The 14,788-nt window shown below is 39.7% G+C and overlaps 1 protein-coding gene across 3 annotated transcripts; it reads left to right on the top strand.

Moving 5' to 3' along the window:
• Positions 1-315: 315 nt before the first annotated feature.
• srsf3b (serine and arginine rich splicing factor 3b) lies at positions 316-6,574 on the top strand. Of its 3 annotated transcripts, none has more exons than XM_076267367.1 (7): positions 318-415; positions 1,395-1,435; positions 2,172-2,382; positions 2,617-2,751; positions 5,333-5,371; positions 5,540-5,626; positions 5,848-6,574. In XM_076267367.1, exons 2-7 carry the CDS (start codon positions 1,420-1,422, stop codon positions 5,873-5,875), a joined length of 516 nt encoding a protein of 171 aa, XP_076123482.1. In that variant the 5' UTR covers positions 318-415; positions 1,395-1,419; the 3' UTR covers positions 5,876-6,574. The 3 variants fall into 3 exon arrangements, with proteins under 3 accessions (XP_076123483.1, XP_076123482.1, XP_076123484.1); XM_076267369.1 differs by having other exon boundaries at positions 327-415; positions 1,395-1,413; XM_076267368.1 differs by lacking the exon at positions 1,395-1,435 and having other exon boundaries at positions 316-415.
• Positions 6,575-14,788: the final 8,214 nt, after the last annotated feature.

The following is a 14,788-nucleotide window of genomic DNA, read 5'->3' as shown; positions in this document are numbered from 1 at the left end:
TCTAGTTTTCCATGAAATAGTCCAAATTTTCATTTTCAACATTTGATATGTTGTCAATGTCCTTTTTGCAGCTAAATATGGGAGCTTGTATCACAATCGGTTTTTATTCATTATTCAAATGCATGCAATTTACTTTTAAAACATGTTTCAACTACTTTTTTTTGATGATTTGCTTTTGTTTAAGCAAAATGCGCTGGAAATAAACTTGCTTTAATGAATGAGCATTTTGCTCCAGTAGGTGGCAGAATGCGCTGTGCAGGTGTAACCAACCAATACAAATTCAAAGAAGAAGAACCGTGTTACCATGAGGCCGGATATCCGTTTGCTTTGAGCAACGCCATTTCATTTCTAAGTCTCGCTCCTTCGACAACGAGATCGACAGAGGTCCGGAGATCCTTTTAAAGCAACATTGACGGTAATTTGCACAAATGTTTTTGCAAGCTTTGTATGATTTGTGGCGGTGTGATTTTCAACGAAACTGCTATTAATTGCTTTGTTGGCGCCACATCCTTCACCATATGCGGCAGCCATTTTCAAAGCCTATGTAACATTAGCTAACGACATTCTCTGGCTAACGGTAGCTAGTCTTGCTCACAAACAGCTAGCTGCTAATTGCTGCTAGCTTGAGACTGAAAAAGGTAACATTGGACGCAAATTAAGTGTGAATGAGTCGTGGGCTTATCTTTGTCTTTATATATCGTTTATATACCAGCAACATAAATGTCAACAATGTATTATGGTGAGCGTGTTTTTCACGGCTAATGTTTCTAAGCTTATTAGCCGCCTGAACGGGTTATTTGATGATTGGTAGCAATCCAGCTATCTTAGGAAAGCTATATCTAAGGTATCATAGCGATGTCTTGTCCGCCATTTTGAACTGTAGACAATAGCGGAGTCTGGTAACCTAACCTACAGTTTGCAACAAGATGTGCAAGACCTTAATGTTAATTTAACGTCAACGGGCTGATTCACAGACAGAGGACGCTATGTCAAAAATGTTGAAAGGTTTCGAGGCTAAGAATGTAACTTACCAACGTTAGCGACCGTAACGTCGTTTTATTTAGCCTAGCATTATAATGTGAAAACATTAGCGTTGAATAACACTAGCCAACGTTTCTGGACTAAAGTTAAAGCACGTACTAACGTTACGCAGTTTTAAGGTTCACGTTAGTTGTATTGGGCTCAGTTTAATTTAGTTTTGTCATCTAACGTTAACATGTATGATGTCATCAGTTCACACAGACATCAATGTAGACGTTATTATTGAAGCGTAATGTTGACTAACGTTAACTGTTGGCACTGCCATTAACCAAGTTAACGTTACTGAAGATGCGGTCATTCAACCATTAGCATGATAATTAACGCTAACTCTAGTTTCCTATTTTTGCTTTCAGGATTCGTTAGCCTGTTAAGGTGAATATGACGGATAACTCACGTGAGGGGCTTTATTCATTTTAATTGGATATTTGGTTCATATTTGCTATGAACAATGCTAAAATGTAACTCCAGTGTTCAGTGTTAAAATGTAACGTTAACTGGTAAGCTGAATTCCGCACCACACCAACATGCAGACATTTGTTGCGAACTTTTCAGCTATTTACGTACTCATTTCATGGTCATTAATATCCCATGGATAATTAAACTAGAACTGCTACCTTTTGCACGCTTCCGCCCCTTTCTGTTGCAAGATGTTGGGAAACGGCTAATATTAGGGAGACTAATTACAGACTAAAGTTAAGGCCATTAGGTTGAGATTTCCTATGATGGGCTTGCCCTTAGTGCCTTAAGGGGGACTCCTTCACATCATTCAAGTTGTTTGCTGGTTCTTCCGTCAGGGGACGTAGGACTTATGTTATTTCAAATATCTGGGTGTAAACGTTCGGTCTTTGGTTTAGCTTATTTCATGCATTGTTGCATTTGCCATTGTGAAGTTGCTCTTCCAGCCCCTTTGAACAAGTATATCTTGACAAAGCATGAATCCCTTTTATCATTTTGACAGCTTCAACTATAAGTATGATTTGAAACCAAACCAGAAGTGCATGTTATGGGGCTTTTGGCCCCACCCCGGTACATGTGATTTGTCAACTTTTGTGGAAAATGGGGCCGGATTGTTCAAATGACAAGCAAGAAAGTTGCGCCTAAGCCTCACACTTGTGGTGTTTTGTTGTCAGAGCCCAACATGCACAGAGATTGCCCTCTGGACTGCAAGGTGTACGTGGGGAACCTGGGGAACAATGGCAATAAGACGGAGCTGGAAAGGGCCTTTGGCTACTATGGCCCCCTCCGCAGTGTCTGGGTGGCAAGGAACCCCCCAGGGTTTGCCTTCGTGGAATTTGAAGACCCCAGAGATGCAACAGATGCTGTGAGGGAACTTGATGGAAGGTAAAGTTCAGATGAAAAATGTAAAAATATATGCAAATGTATGAGTTGGGTATTTGTATTCCTTTTTTTTGTTTGTTTTTGATGCACAGTACCAGGTTAGTTTTGCCTAATGCTAATTTACATATATTTATGGACCTGTTGTATAACATGGCTATTAAGTCACTTTTTAATCAGCTCAACTCATTTATTCTTAACAGTAATTTGGTAATAGTAATCATATTAATGTATTTGCAGGACATTGTGCGGCTGTCGGGTGCGGGTGGAGCTGTCCAACGGTGAGAAGCGCTCCCGCACCAGGGGCCCGCCACCGTCTTGGAGTCGGCGCCCACGGGATGACTACCGTCGGCGGAGCCCGCCAGCTCGGCGCAGGTAACCACACCCTGTCCACCCCCTCACCTGACTTCAATCTCAGTGGTGGTCTGTGGGTTATGACTAACTTTTTTTTTTGTCCTATCTCCAGTTTAACCTCTCCTGTATTTTCCCCTGCTCTCCTCACGCTGCTACTCTGCCTTGTACCAGTGTTATAAGTCATTCAGACGGTGTTTTTGGTGTCATACAGCCATAGGCTAGTGTGTGTGTGTGTGAGCATGTAGGGCTTTCTAAACAGTCATCATCCTCTGTCATTTTTGATCATTAAACATAATTCCGATAATTTCAAACCCAAACATTTAGACTATAGGCTAGATTTTATAGTGACTGGGCTGTCAGGACAAAACGATCTAAATGTTCATTAAAGGGGAGCTCCGGTCTAATAACAACCTTGGGTTGACTTTTAGGTGGTGACGAGTGTACATTTTTGTTTGGGACCAAACCATCATTCGGTGCAGGTTTGAGACTAAACAGAAATATGTGGCATATAGCATAGTCTTTGGGGGCAACTTTCCTATGTCAATGTAAACCTTTCGTAATTGTGTATAGAAAGGATATAAAAATACCTGTTTGTGCAATCACTGCTTCCTCTTCAGGTTGCCTGCTGTCTTGTGAGGACTTTGTACAAGTTGATTACCGAGCGCTCCTTTTGCAACCATTGACAGTAGCTTGTACTGCATTTGGTAATTGACTTGTACGGACCTTCTCCACACAACATGGAGGCACCGTAAAAAGAGCTATGTAATGCACTGACTGCACAAACAGTTTGGTACCCTCTTACCCTTTTCACCTTTGTAATTGTATGTTTATCTGCAGAGACCCTCTCCATAGTAGCAGATGTTTAAAAAATATATATTTTTAAAGCCTAGCTAATAGATTTAAAAGCGATTTACTCTAGAGATGGTACACTTTAGATTTACTTTGACGTAGCTGTGATATATGTGGTTTTGTTTAAATTTATTCAGTTGAAAATGCATATTCTGGTCTTACTCAAAACTTTAGCGATTTATGTCATTTTGGTCCGAAATGAAAATTTACCCTTGTTACCATCCATGAATGTACCCCGGGTGGTTGCTGAACTGCTGTTTCTTTTTTTTTTAAACTCATTTCTCTAAGCCAAGCACTTTAACAAAGTTTAGCAAGTCCCTGTCCCCAGCTGGCAGCCCACGTCTTTAAGTCTAAATTGTTCTCCTGCATTTTTGGGAAGGGAGGGATTGTATGGATTTGGTTGGTTGCAATGCTAGCTTTTGTTTAATTTTTTTTTCTTAAGGTTGTTTTTATTTATTTACCATCTATATTAATTAAAAAAATGAACCCCGTTGCAGAGTCACCACCATGCCTCTTCTCACCAACCTGTGACTCACAGTCAACTAGTCCTCTTTCAGCATCATGTGACCGCTGATCAGCGTGCCCCAATCAGCTTGGCTGGTGCTGTGTCTCATGACCCAGGCATGGCCAACCTTCAGGTCGCATCAGCCCATTGGTTCCTGAGCATGCCGTTCTCAGCCTCCTCCTCCAACCTCCTTCTCCTCCAACCTTAACCCAATCGGCAGCGGCCCACTTCACATATCCGACCAATCAGCGTTTTACGTTCCCAAATGTCTACACTACAACCTGCCAGCAGCAGCCCTCGGCTAACCAATAAAAGCAGGAAAAATCCACAGCCAGCCCCCATCCGCCAGACAACTAATCACCTCGCAGCATCTGGCCAGTCCTATTCAGCCAATTCTGCCTACCCAGCCGACAGTCTGCCTCCCCTTCGTCATTTCTAGCTTGTTGAAAACCAAAAGACTAGTAAGTTTTTCCTGCTTCATACGGTTTACTGCTGATAACAGTTTTAAAGTGAAGAGAAAGGTGCTCCCTTTTCTTGTCAGGCAAAGGGTTGGTTTTGAATCATTTTTATTTTCCTTTTCTTTGTTCTGTTTCTGAGATCTCAGTTTAATAGAGATTAGCTCTTGACACTGCTTTGATGCCTCCAAACAGGTTTAAGCAAGGTGTAGATAAGGCCCATGTGTGTTTCAAAGCAGCATCAAAGACATTTGACCTCTATGAGAAGCAGACCTGATGAGAGCTTTTCTTTGTCATTTGGTTCATGGGTTGGGATTTCTACGGTGTATGAGTGCTTTGGTATGTGTGTGAGAGGAAGTGCTCTGTGACAGCTCATTGGGTAACTTTGACTTTCCTGGTATGTTAAGGGCCCTTTTCATTTATTGGGTGTGGTCTAGGTCCCACAGTGAAATGGGTGCTTATAGAACTGTTTTACTTGATGTTGAGGAGTTACAGTTCTTTCTTCTGAAATCCTGAAACGGCAGAATTTTGCCAGTCCAGCCCTATGAGGGAATCGGATGAGTTGGGTTCAGATTTCAGTTTCCAGGCATCCCCTCCTAAAAATCCTGTCTCCCTCCCCCTATCCTTTTAGCAGGAATGGGGAAGATCATATGTGTCTAGCACAGGCAGTTGTGAGTAGGAGTGGGAATAGTGCATTAAAGGGGTTTAAGAGACAAATGGGGCAGGTCTCCACACCACCGTATGCGCTCTCTCACCCTTTACTCTTTTCTCTATCCGTTCCTCCTCCTCTCAGATCCCCTAGGAGAAGGAGCTTCAGCAGGAGTCGTAGCAGGTAAGTACGCTCACCTTTTTCTGCTGGTGTGCCTTAAATCGGCCCTTTGATAGCCACATGGAGCTGGTGGATTCTGAAGATACTATAGCAGTAAGACATAGGAAATCAGAATACAAAGACTGTTGTGCACTAGGGTTTAAAATAACTCTCCTTTTCTGTCCGCTTTAGGTCCCTCTCCAGAGATCGTAGGAGGGAGAGGTCTCTGTCACGGGACAGGAACCACAAACCATCTAGATCTTTCTCTAGATCACGCAGGTAAGCTCTTTGGCCTGCTCTACTGTTAATGTAGGCTTTAGCAAACATGCCTTTGTAATGTCAGAGTAATTGATGAGAAATGCACTGTAAACAGGTTATTTTTTCTTGAAGGAGTTAGCTGCTTAGTTTGCATACTTTATCAATCAGCTGACAGCTGATACTATTGACACACCCATGCCAAACATCTCTGGAATTTATGAGCTTGTGTTTGCCCTCTACAGCCGCTCCAGGTCTAATGACAGAAAGTGAAGCCCATGCTGTGTGAAGCAAAAGAAGAACATTTCGCCGGTCAGAGTTTATGGCAATGAGAAATCATAACGGTCGCCCATCAATGGATATTACTGCCCCAGAGTCTCTTTTTTTTTTTTTTTTTTTTTTTTTTTTAACGCATCAATTTTAGCTTTTACCTTTTAGTCTTTTTTCTTTTTTTGCAGTGTGCATTTTCCCCCTGCTGTGATGTGTAAGGTACCTGATATCTTCTGTGATTTTTGTAAATAGTTGTTGTTTTCAGGTGTCATGCTCTATTGTTAGTCCACCATTATTTCTTGGCAGCATTCCACTGCTTCTGTCTCATAATGGACTTTTTGTCTTTATATTGGTAGTCTGAATGTAAAGATCACACATTATAACTGTAGTCTGTTTTCCAAATGTTTTTTTCCTGTTTGTTTTATTTTTTTATTTTCTCCAGCTATTCATGTAAAAACATCTGGAATTCCGGTCCCAAACTTCAAGATGTAGAATGTTTTTGGTTTTTTTACGCTGCCATTTCATGTAGAAGGCTCTGGTTCCTCCCAGTAGAGTGTATGCCAGGGCTTCACAAGGGAAATGAATGATTGAATGAACTGAATGGCAATGTGAAATGGCTTCTTTTTTTTAAAACCCATGAAAGTTTTCCCCCATATTTGTACCGTTTATAATGTTATCAAAATTAAAACTGGTTACACTAAAGTAATTGTCTTGTCTTTGAAATGCAAACTGTGCTACCTCAAACACAGCACAAAATTAATTTTCCTTAGGCAAATGTCCTACTGTATTATGCACTGGTATGTTTGTGTAGCTCTGATAAAGTACCACTAAACTCAGTAAATTGTTGTGTTAATGCAAAAATTTAGTTTTTGTAGAAGTTTACAAGAAATGGACACTATTTTCTGATAACCTGTCATTGAAACAGAAGCAAGACAAGTTCATACTAAATATATGTTTAAATAACATTCAGACCCCTAATTTAAACAACAGGGAAAGTGCCAAGTCAGTCAATGAGCAAAGTGTCTCACACATGAACTCCAATCAAATGAAATCCACTGATGGCTGTGCTTAAGATCTTTGTCATAGTATTAAATATGCAAATACATTCATTAGTAAGCAAATATGGTCATAAAAATCTAGAGAAGTCTGAAAGTGGAAAATTATGGAATTTTGACATGCAAAAGGTGTAGGAACCCTGGTTGTAGGAGCTAGTCTAATCCTATTAAATCATGGAACCCTGTGTATCCAGTTTGATCATTTTACCTGCCTAGTAAATACCTACCTGTAGGGAAAATGTCAGAAACAGTCAGAGCGTATTGTGGTGAAAATTAAGTATTCATCTACAAAGAGGCAAAAAGTAATGCACAGGCAAGCCCACCATACGGCAGAGTACAAAGCTTTATTCACAACACTGGAAACAGGTTACAAACACACACGAATAGATGAGCGTGAGAGTCATAGACAAAATCTTACCATTATTTATAGGACTAAAACAGGTGCTCTTGATGGATTACAAAGAAAAGAATAGTGAAAGCTGTCATGATAAGAGATAAGCTGTTATTACCTCTGAATCCCTAAGGGAGGTTGACCTGTCATAGGTAAGAGTAAATCAAAATAACAGATCATCCTTTTATTTTAATGTCTAAAGTGTAGCCAGTTGGACAACAGCAACCCCAGTAATCTAGACAACTAACTGCTGGGAATTTCCCCACAGCATACAAAACACTTAATCATAAGCATTACCCCACTGAACTACTTTTTTTATGTTATGTTAGTGCACCTCTGGGGTGTCTGAGTCACTGACATCATCACCGATTTTAAGACTATTTCATATATTTTAGAATTGAAACCTGTATTATTTTAGAATTTAATGAATTGGTGTATCTATCTGTGTGGCAATCAGGTGATATTTGCGGTGAAAGGTGAGAAGCACAGCTGAACTCAGGCTGCCCTGCCCAATGTGTGGGAGGCTTTGTGTGTTCAGTAGCTACAATAAAACTAGTTCCAAGAAGAGCGCTACTTTCATCTCACCTAGCAGCTTTTTTAATTGGATGCACTTAAACAGAATTATCTGAGTGTGTAAGTTTGTCACAAAAGGTTTTGGTTGAGTGAGACATTCTGGTGATATTTTCATGATCCACACATTAGCGTATTAGCATTTTGCAACAAGATATTCAAGTCAAACACCAGGCAATAGTTTCTGTCTGTCAACAGAAGCCTGATAGATTGATTACTGGCCTGGAGCCAGTTGTAAGAAATGCATTCATCTTGTTGAGCAGCTTTGAAATATTTTACAGCAGTAGCAAGTTGAATAGTTTTTGTAATTTGATGCACTTAAATGTATCTTATTATTAAAATCTGATAAATACAGTGTATAGATCAGAGGGGAAAAAATGGAAGGGGGGGCAGTTTGCACAGGATCAGTATTTGCATATTTGCTTTTAACTTACCGAAAGCCTACGCATGCCATTTATTTATTCACCTGCTGCCTGCAGCCTACTTCCAAAACTCCAAAGCTGCTGTCAGATTTTGTTTCGAGGACACAAGTTGTCTATAGTGTATCAACAACACTCAGTAACAGTTTATGTGATGTGTTAAAGCTGCAGTTGGCTGACAGATTGAGGGGACTTAGTCAACATTTTTAATGTTTACAACTCTGTGCACGCCCCTTCCTCACTATCACTGAGCACCCTCTCATCGAGTTTGTGCTAGTCACCACTGCACTAGACTGTGATTGACAGTCAGATCTCACACAGCCCTGCTCTGATTGGACCAGAAGAACCGGGAGCTGTGGATTTTTGCAAAAGTAATAAAAGGCTCTAGGTGGAGGTAGAAGTGTGGGGGGTTTCCTAAAACCGGCTGATTTATGTTGTTCTGTCAGAGCATGGTGTTGGTTTCAGTGAATATGATCAAAAAAAATCTTGCCTACTGCATCTTTAATCAAATTCCCAAAAATTTGATAACAGCTAGTTCTGGAGTAGGTTAGGCTATTCAACTAGCCTGCTTGCTTGCGAGACTCAGTGGCTGCGCAGTCTGAACCCACTTCTTTTGGGTTTTGGGTTGCCAGGTTTTAGCCTATGACAAAAGGCTTGAAATTGAAAGTAAGTGATTGTGTTTGTGTAGTGTGTGTTTCATACACAATCTGGCTACCTTGATGTCAAACTAACAGAAAACAATAATGGATCAGTGATTTTAAAATTATGTTTGATGGCAAATTACAGGAGTTTTCCAGGAGAAACAACAAAACAGGAGGGTGCTGGGAGGGAGATGACCATGAAACATGGAAGAAACCCTGGAAAAACGGGAGTGTTGGCAGGTAGGGTGTAGATGTGTGAAGTCAGGACACTAGTATGTTGACATGCACCTAAACTGAATTCATCTAATGAATCTATCAATATCCAAAACAGATGGGGAAAAAATCCTTCTATTGCCAGTTGGTGGCGCTATACCACACACATTAATAAGGCATATGAATATCATCATAATAATTATATCCAATATTTTTGTGAGTTTCCAACCAATTAACCAATGTGTTGTCAATGTCTGGCACACTTCCTGTTTGGTCAGCTAGTGGCGCTATACCAGGTTGGCAGTTTGGGCATGTGGATATCATCAGATGTATATTAACTAATATTTTGTTAATAAATTCCAAAAACTATTCTGACTTTGGCCAGCTGGTGGCGCAACGCCAGACAAGCATATTGGGTGTTTGGATGTCATATACAGCTAATCTGATTAATCTGATTGTGATATCCAACAGAAATGAAAAAAAAACATTCCTTCTCTTGCCAATTGGTGGCACTATGCCAGGCATGTTAATAGGACATGATTTTGTAAAATTTCAGATCAATCAGTCAAAGCATATAACATTTTTGGCACATTTCCTGATTGGCCAGATTGTGGCGCTATGCTAGGCAAGTGAATTACACGTGTATATCATCACAATCATGATATCCAATATTTTGTAAAGTTTCAGATCAGTCCATCAAAGCATTGAACATTTTTGGTTCATTTCCTGCTTGGCCTGATGGTGGCGCTATGCATGTGAATTACACATGTGAATATCATCACAATAATGATATCCAATATCTTGTAAAGTTTCAGATCAATCAGTTAAGGCATTGCCAATTTCTGGCACATTTTCCTGCTTGCCAGTCAGGCCCATTGGGTTTCTGGATATCATCATAATATCTATTAACCTGAGAAGTTTCAGACCATTCATTCAAAGCAAAGAAACATTTTTGGCACATTCCCTGCTTGGCCAGATAGTGGCGCTATGCTAGGCATGTGAATTACACATGTGAATATCATCACAATAATGCTATCCAATATTGTATAAAGTTTCAGAGTTAAGGCATTGCCCATTTCTGGCACATTTCCTGCTTGGCCAGGTGGTGGTGCTATGCCAGGCAGGCCCATTGGGTGTCTGGATATCATCATAATCATAATATCTATATATCTAATATCTAACCTGAGAAGTTTCAGACTATTCATTCAATGCACTGTGACTTTATGACACATTTCCTGTTTATGTGGTGAGATATTAAAATCATAACATATTACAACATATCAAAAATCCTTAACATCAGCGACATCTTGGCATCATGTTTGCCAAATTTCACATGAATCTGAGTGTGTGGAAGGGTGTTCAAATTCATAGTTTTACCATTTTGTCAAATAGCAACATATCAAAAAAAGCTTCTCAATTTAGAATATATACCAATATATTCTAAATATGATATGTATATATATCATATAACTTTGACATGAATCGGATCAATCCTCTATGAAAAGTGTGTAAAAATTGATCATGTCCACAACGCACAAAATCTCAATTACCTCACTTCCCGTGGGGGTACCAAATTTGGTGTGTGTAGCTGAAAGTATGCCAACCACGGGATCAGTCACCTAAGGGGGCGCTAGCGAGTCCCTGGGCAAAGCATCTGTAACTGAGTAGCGGGTGCAAAGACTGACATGTGTACCAAATTTCATGAGTTTTTCGACAATGGGAACCATCTAAAATGTCCCAAGATTAGGAATAAGAAGAAGAAGGCCTACCCGGCCCTGCAACGTCGGTGGTCTGGCCCTAAATATAATATACACCAAATGAGAAGACAGTGAATGGGCTGGACTAGAGGTTGTTTGAGATGGGCAAGAATACATCAAAATGTATTTCAAAATACATTTGATTATTTTAAAGAAGCCCTATGCAGGTCTGATTATTCCTTCGCTGTTTCTGGGTTTTCGCCTGATTTGGGCTCGCATTTTTCACGACATAGCTCCCCCTGCAGCTTCGGTAGCAAGTGCCTGCTACGCTAAACCCCCACTAGCTAGCGTGCTAGCCATCAAGAAACCAAGCTAAACACATACAGGGCTCACAATAAAACGGTCGGGCAAACACATTGTTCAAGAGACTATCAAATCACATTACAAAAACTAAGTTCACCCAGGCTACTTACAATTTCAACAGCAACAAAGCCAAGTCGGAGTCCGTTTTGCAGTCTTCTTAGAAACTACAATCTGACTACATTTTCGAGGTGCGATTGGATACTTCCGCTGAGTTACATCCGGATGTGTTCGGACCGCGACCCGAAAGTTGCATATTCGTTTTTTTCCGCGGAGAAGCACTAGGGGGAGACGAAGCACCCACCAAACGACCCAAAAAGTGTTGTAGAACCATCAGAACGACTCTCAACCTGCATAATTAAGGTAATTTTTGCTAAAAGGGCTTCTTTAAATGTATCATAATAAACTACAAAATACATAGCCACGGCATCAAAACTAGATGTACCGCAGACTCAGAGAAGTACAAAATATGACGCAAAAATAAATCATGCTTGTCAATTTGCTCCACCTCCTACTCCATTCCCTACTTTTGTGTATGAGATAAATGAGTGTGTGCATAGTGTGTGTTTGTTTTGTATGTGTGCTTCTGTGTGTGTGTGTGTGTGTCGCAGCTTTTAAATTTTATTTCCAGTTTTACAGGCAGTATTTATGATATGTATTTGAAATACGTATTTCAATTACAAAATAGTATTTTGTCATTTGTATTTCATTGGGTTAATGAAAATGGCTTAGTATAAGTATATATATATATATATATATATATATATATATATATATATATATATATACTCTTTTCATCCCGTGAGGGAAATTTGGTCTCTGCATTTATCCCAATCCGTGAATTAGTGAAACACACTCAGCACACAGTGAACACACAGTGAGGTGAAGCACACACTAATCCCGGCGCAGTGAGCTGCCTGCAACAACAGCGGCGCTCGGGGAGCAGTGAGGAGTTAGGTGCCTTGCTCAAGGGCACTTCAGCAGTGTCGGGGTTCGAACCGGCAATCCTCTGGTTACAAGTCCGAAGCGCTAACCAGTAGCTCACGGCTTTGCATTTTGTATCAAAATACATTATATGGTGTGTTGTGTATTTAAAAATACTGCCAAATATTTTGGTAAAACCAATACTTTTGGTGATGTGATGACATCATAAAGGTGCAAAACAATGAGCGCAGCCTCTGACTGGTACTGACTTAGTAGTGCAATATTGATAGATTGATAGAATATTGAAGATGATGCCAAAGATCCTTGATTACTAGCTCCGCTTTAACCCTCTCTGATGATGCAGTACAAGAGGAGTGACGTGTAGGTTGCTCACCCACACAATACATTCCCTCTTACACCAACCTCAAGTTTCTTGAGAACTTTAATCATCCAATCGAAACTCATAGAACCAGTTATGCGCGGTTGCCCTGCAACATTGCTCAAAAAGTTGCAAAAAGCAGTGATTCTCAAAGTGTGGGGCGGGCCCCACTAGTGGGGAATAGAGACATGACAGGTGGGGCGCAAGGAACAGGAGGGAATTCGTTTTTTGTGCCTATCTTTAATAGTACCTTTCTTTTTTGACAAGGAAGATCAAAAACAAAACGTCAAACATAAGTGTCATAAACAGACTGACATTAAAATAACATCTTGATCCCGTGGACCGAGATGGGAAATGTAACGTGGAACCAAAATGCGAAATCAGGTGGGGCTTGAAAATTCCCCTCCTCCAAAGTGGGGAATGACAGAAAAAGTTTGAGAACCACTGCTCTAAAGCAACACAATAAAAAAATAATATTTATTCCCCTTGGTATCAATATAACACCATTAGCGTTTACACGATACCCAGATGGTTAAAAACCAACTAAAAAGGGTTATGATCCTTCCTGATCAACAGCGTTTCACAGTGCAATATAAAGGAATGTGGTCATGGATTGGCAATGTCAGACCCTTGTCTCCACTTTGTACCACTTGACAAGTTCAATTGTGACTTTCTGAGTGCATCTCTGGTACAGTATTTAGCTATGAGATGTAACAGGCTGGTCAGCATAGTTGATCTGTTGACTTGTTTGTAGGTTTATGGCATCATGTCTTGTAGGCAGATAAAACCTGTTGCTCTCAAACAACAGCCTGTTGCTCTTAATCAACAGAGTTAGTGTACTGATGAAGGAAGAGACATATATGGAAGGTTAGCAAAGTGAAAGCTCCCTTTAAAGAGTATTTTTAGTATTTTCGAAATACAAAAATAATATTTTATTTTGATACATTGCGTGGTTACTGTATTCCGTAGCATATTTTGATACACTTAAAATTAGGCTTTTTAATATTTTATTTTAAAATACATTTTAATGTATTTTTGCCCATCCTGGTTTACAAGTCTAATATTTTTAATGAGAATTTACAATTTCAAAACAACTTTGAAAGTGAGGTTTAAAATAGTTTCCCCTCATTTCCAGGTCCTTATCTTGAAATGTAAACACATACAGTATTTCAGTGATTAAAAATAAACTAAATATTCACAAAATGGACAAAAATGGACGTAGAGTCTATGTAGTGCTATTATTAGCTAAAAGGTCATCTGGAGTGTTGAACAGATAGAGAAACCGGGTCCTAAGTCTAGGCTATCAATAAACAAATCTTTGCTTTCATGCCAGTCCAAGCTGTTTACGTCAGGTAACAGATCCTTAAGAAGTCTTAAAATGTCTTAAAAAAATGTTTATATAATAAGGCCTAACTAGATGTACCGCATAGCGGTACAAAATATGACCGCCGCTCAGTCCTGTACATCCATTCCGCGAAAATAAATCATATTAATGAATTTGTTTCCATCTTCTACTCCATCCCCCACTCTTGAAACTTTTGTGTATGCTTGTTTGGAACGTGTGCCACACGCAAAGTAGCCTAATGGCGCTGCAAAGGTGATTTGTAGCACTTGCCAAAAAATTTGTAGCATTGTTGTAAAACCTTTAAAATCTCTAAACAATCACAAGTAGGGCAGTTCATCACAGTCCATCCATTGCAACTGGACTGATGAAAGGTACACCTGTAGGCTACATTGTATTTGGGAAAAGCAGAAGGTAGCAGCATAATGTATTTATTTATTTATTATTAAACAAAACAATCCCGTCAGTTCCATGCAGTTTTCAACAGCTATCAAGAAGAGAGGTCATGTCATGGATTTTTGTGAATGTTTCTTCTTCTACATATGCATACGTTTAGTCATCTAGTTCAGTGGTTCTCAACCTTTTTTCAGTGATGTACCCCCTGTGAAATATGTTTTCAGCCAAGTACCCCCTAACCAGTGCAAAGCATTTTTAGTTGAGAAAAAAAACAGACTTAAAAAAAAGACTACCACCAAGAGACCATCCTGGTATGGGGGGGACACTGGGTTTTTAGGATAATGAAATTGAATAGCCTACTGAAATATAAAATTAATTTATGAACTTATATTTTCCTGAAATATTTATTAAATAATTGTTTTTAAAGTATTTTTGCATGGATTCTACTTTTTAAATATATGTATATTTCAAAATCTCACGTACCCCCTTGGAGTGCCTTCACGTACCCCCATTTGAGAACCACTGTTCA

This window comes from Alosa pseudoharengus, unplaced genomic scaffold (genome assembly GCF_046254945.1).
Source record: "Alosa pseudoharengus isolate Yale_2024_CS ecotype anadromous, Long Island Sound unplaced genomic scaffold, YU_APseudo_1.1 YU_APseudo_1.1_scf_5, whole genome shotgun sequence".
Classification (NCBI taxonomy): Eukaryota; Metazoa; Chordata; class Actinopteri; order Clupeiformes; family Clupeidae; genus Alosa; species Alosa pseudoharengus.
This window is presented reverse-complemented; position numbering and strand designations above follow the sequence as displayed.

Excerpts from the sequence above, each read along its gene's own strand:
- srsf3b (XM_076267367.1), top strand. Across the intron at positions 2,383-2,616 it reads GTGAGGGAACTTGATGGAAG|GACATTGTGCGGCTGTCGGG; the intron begins GTAAAGTTCAGA and ends ATGTATTTGCAG. Across the intron at positions 5,372-5,539 it reads TTCAGCAGGAGTCGTAGCAG|GTCCCTCTCCAGAGATCGTA; the intron begins GTAAGTACGCTC and ends TGTCCGCTTTAG.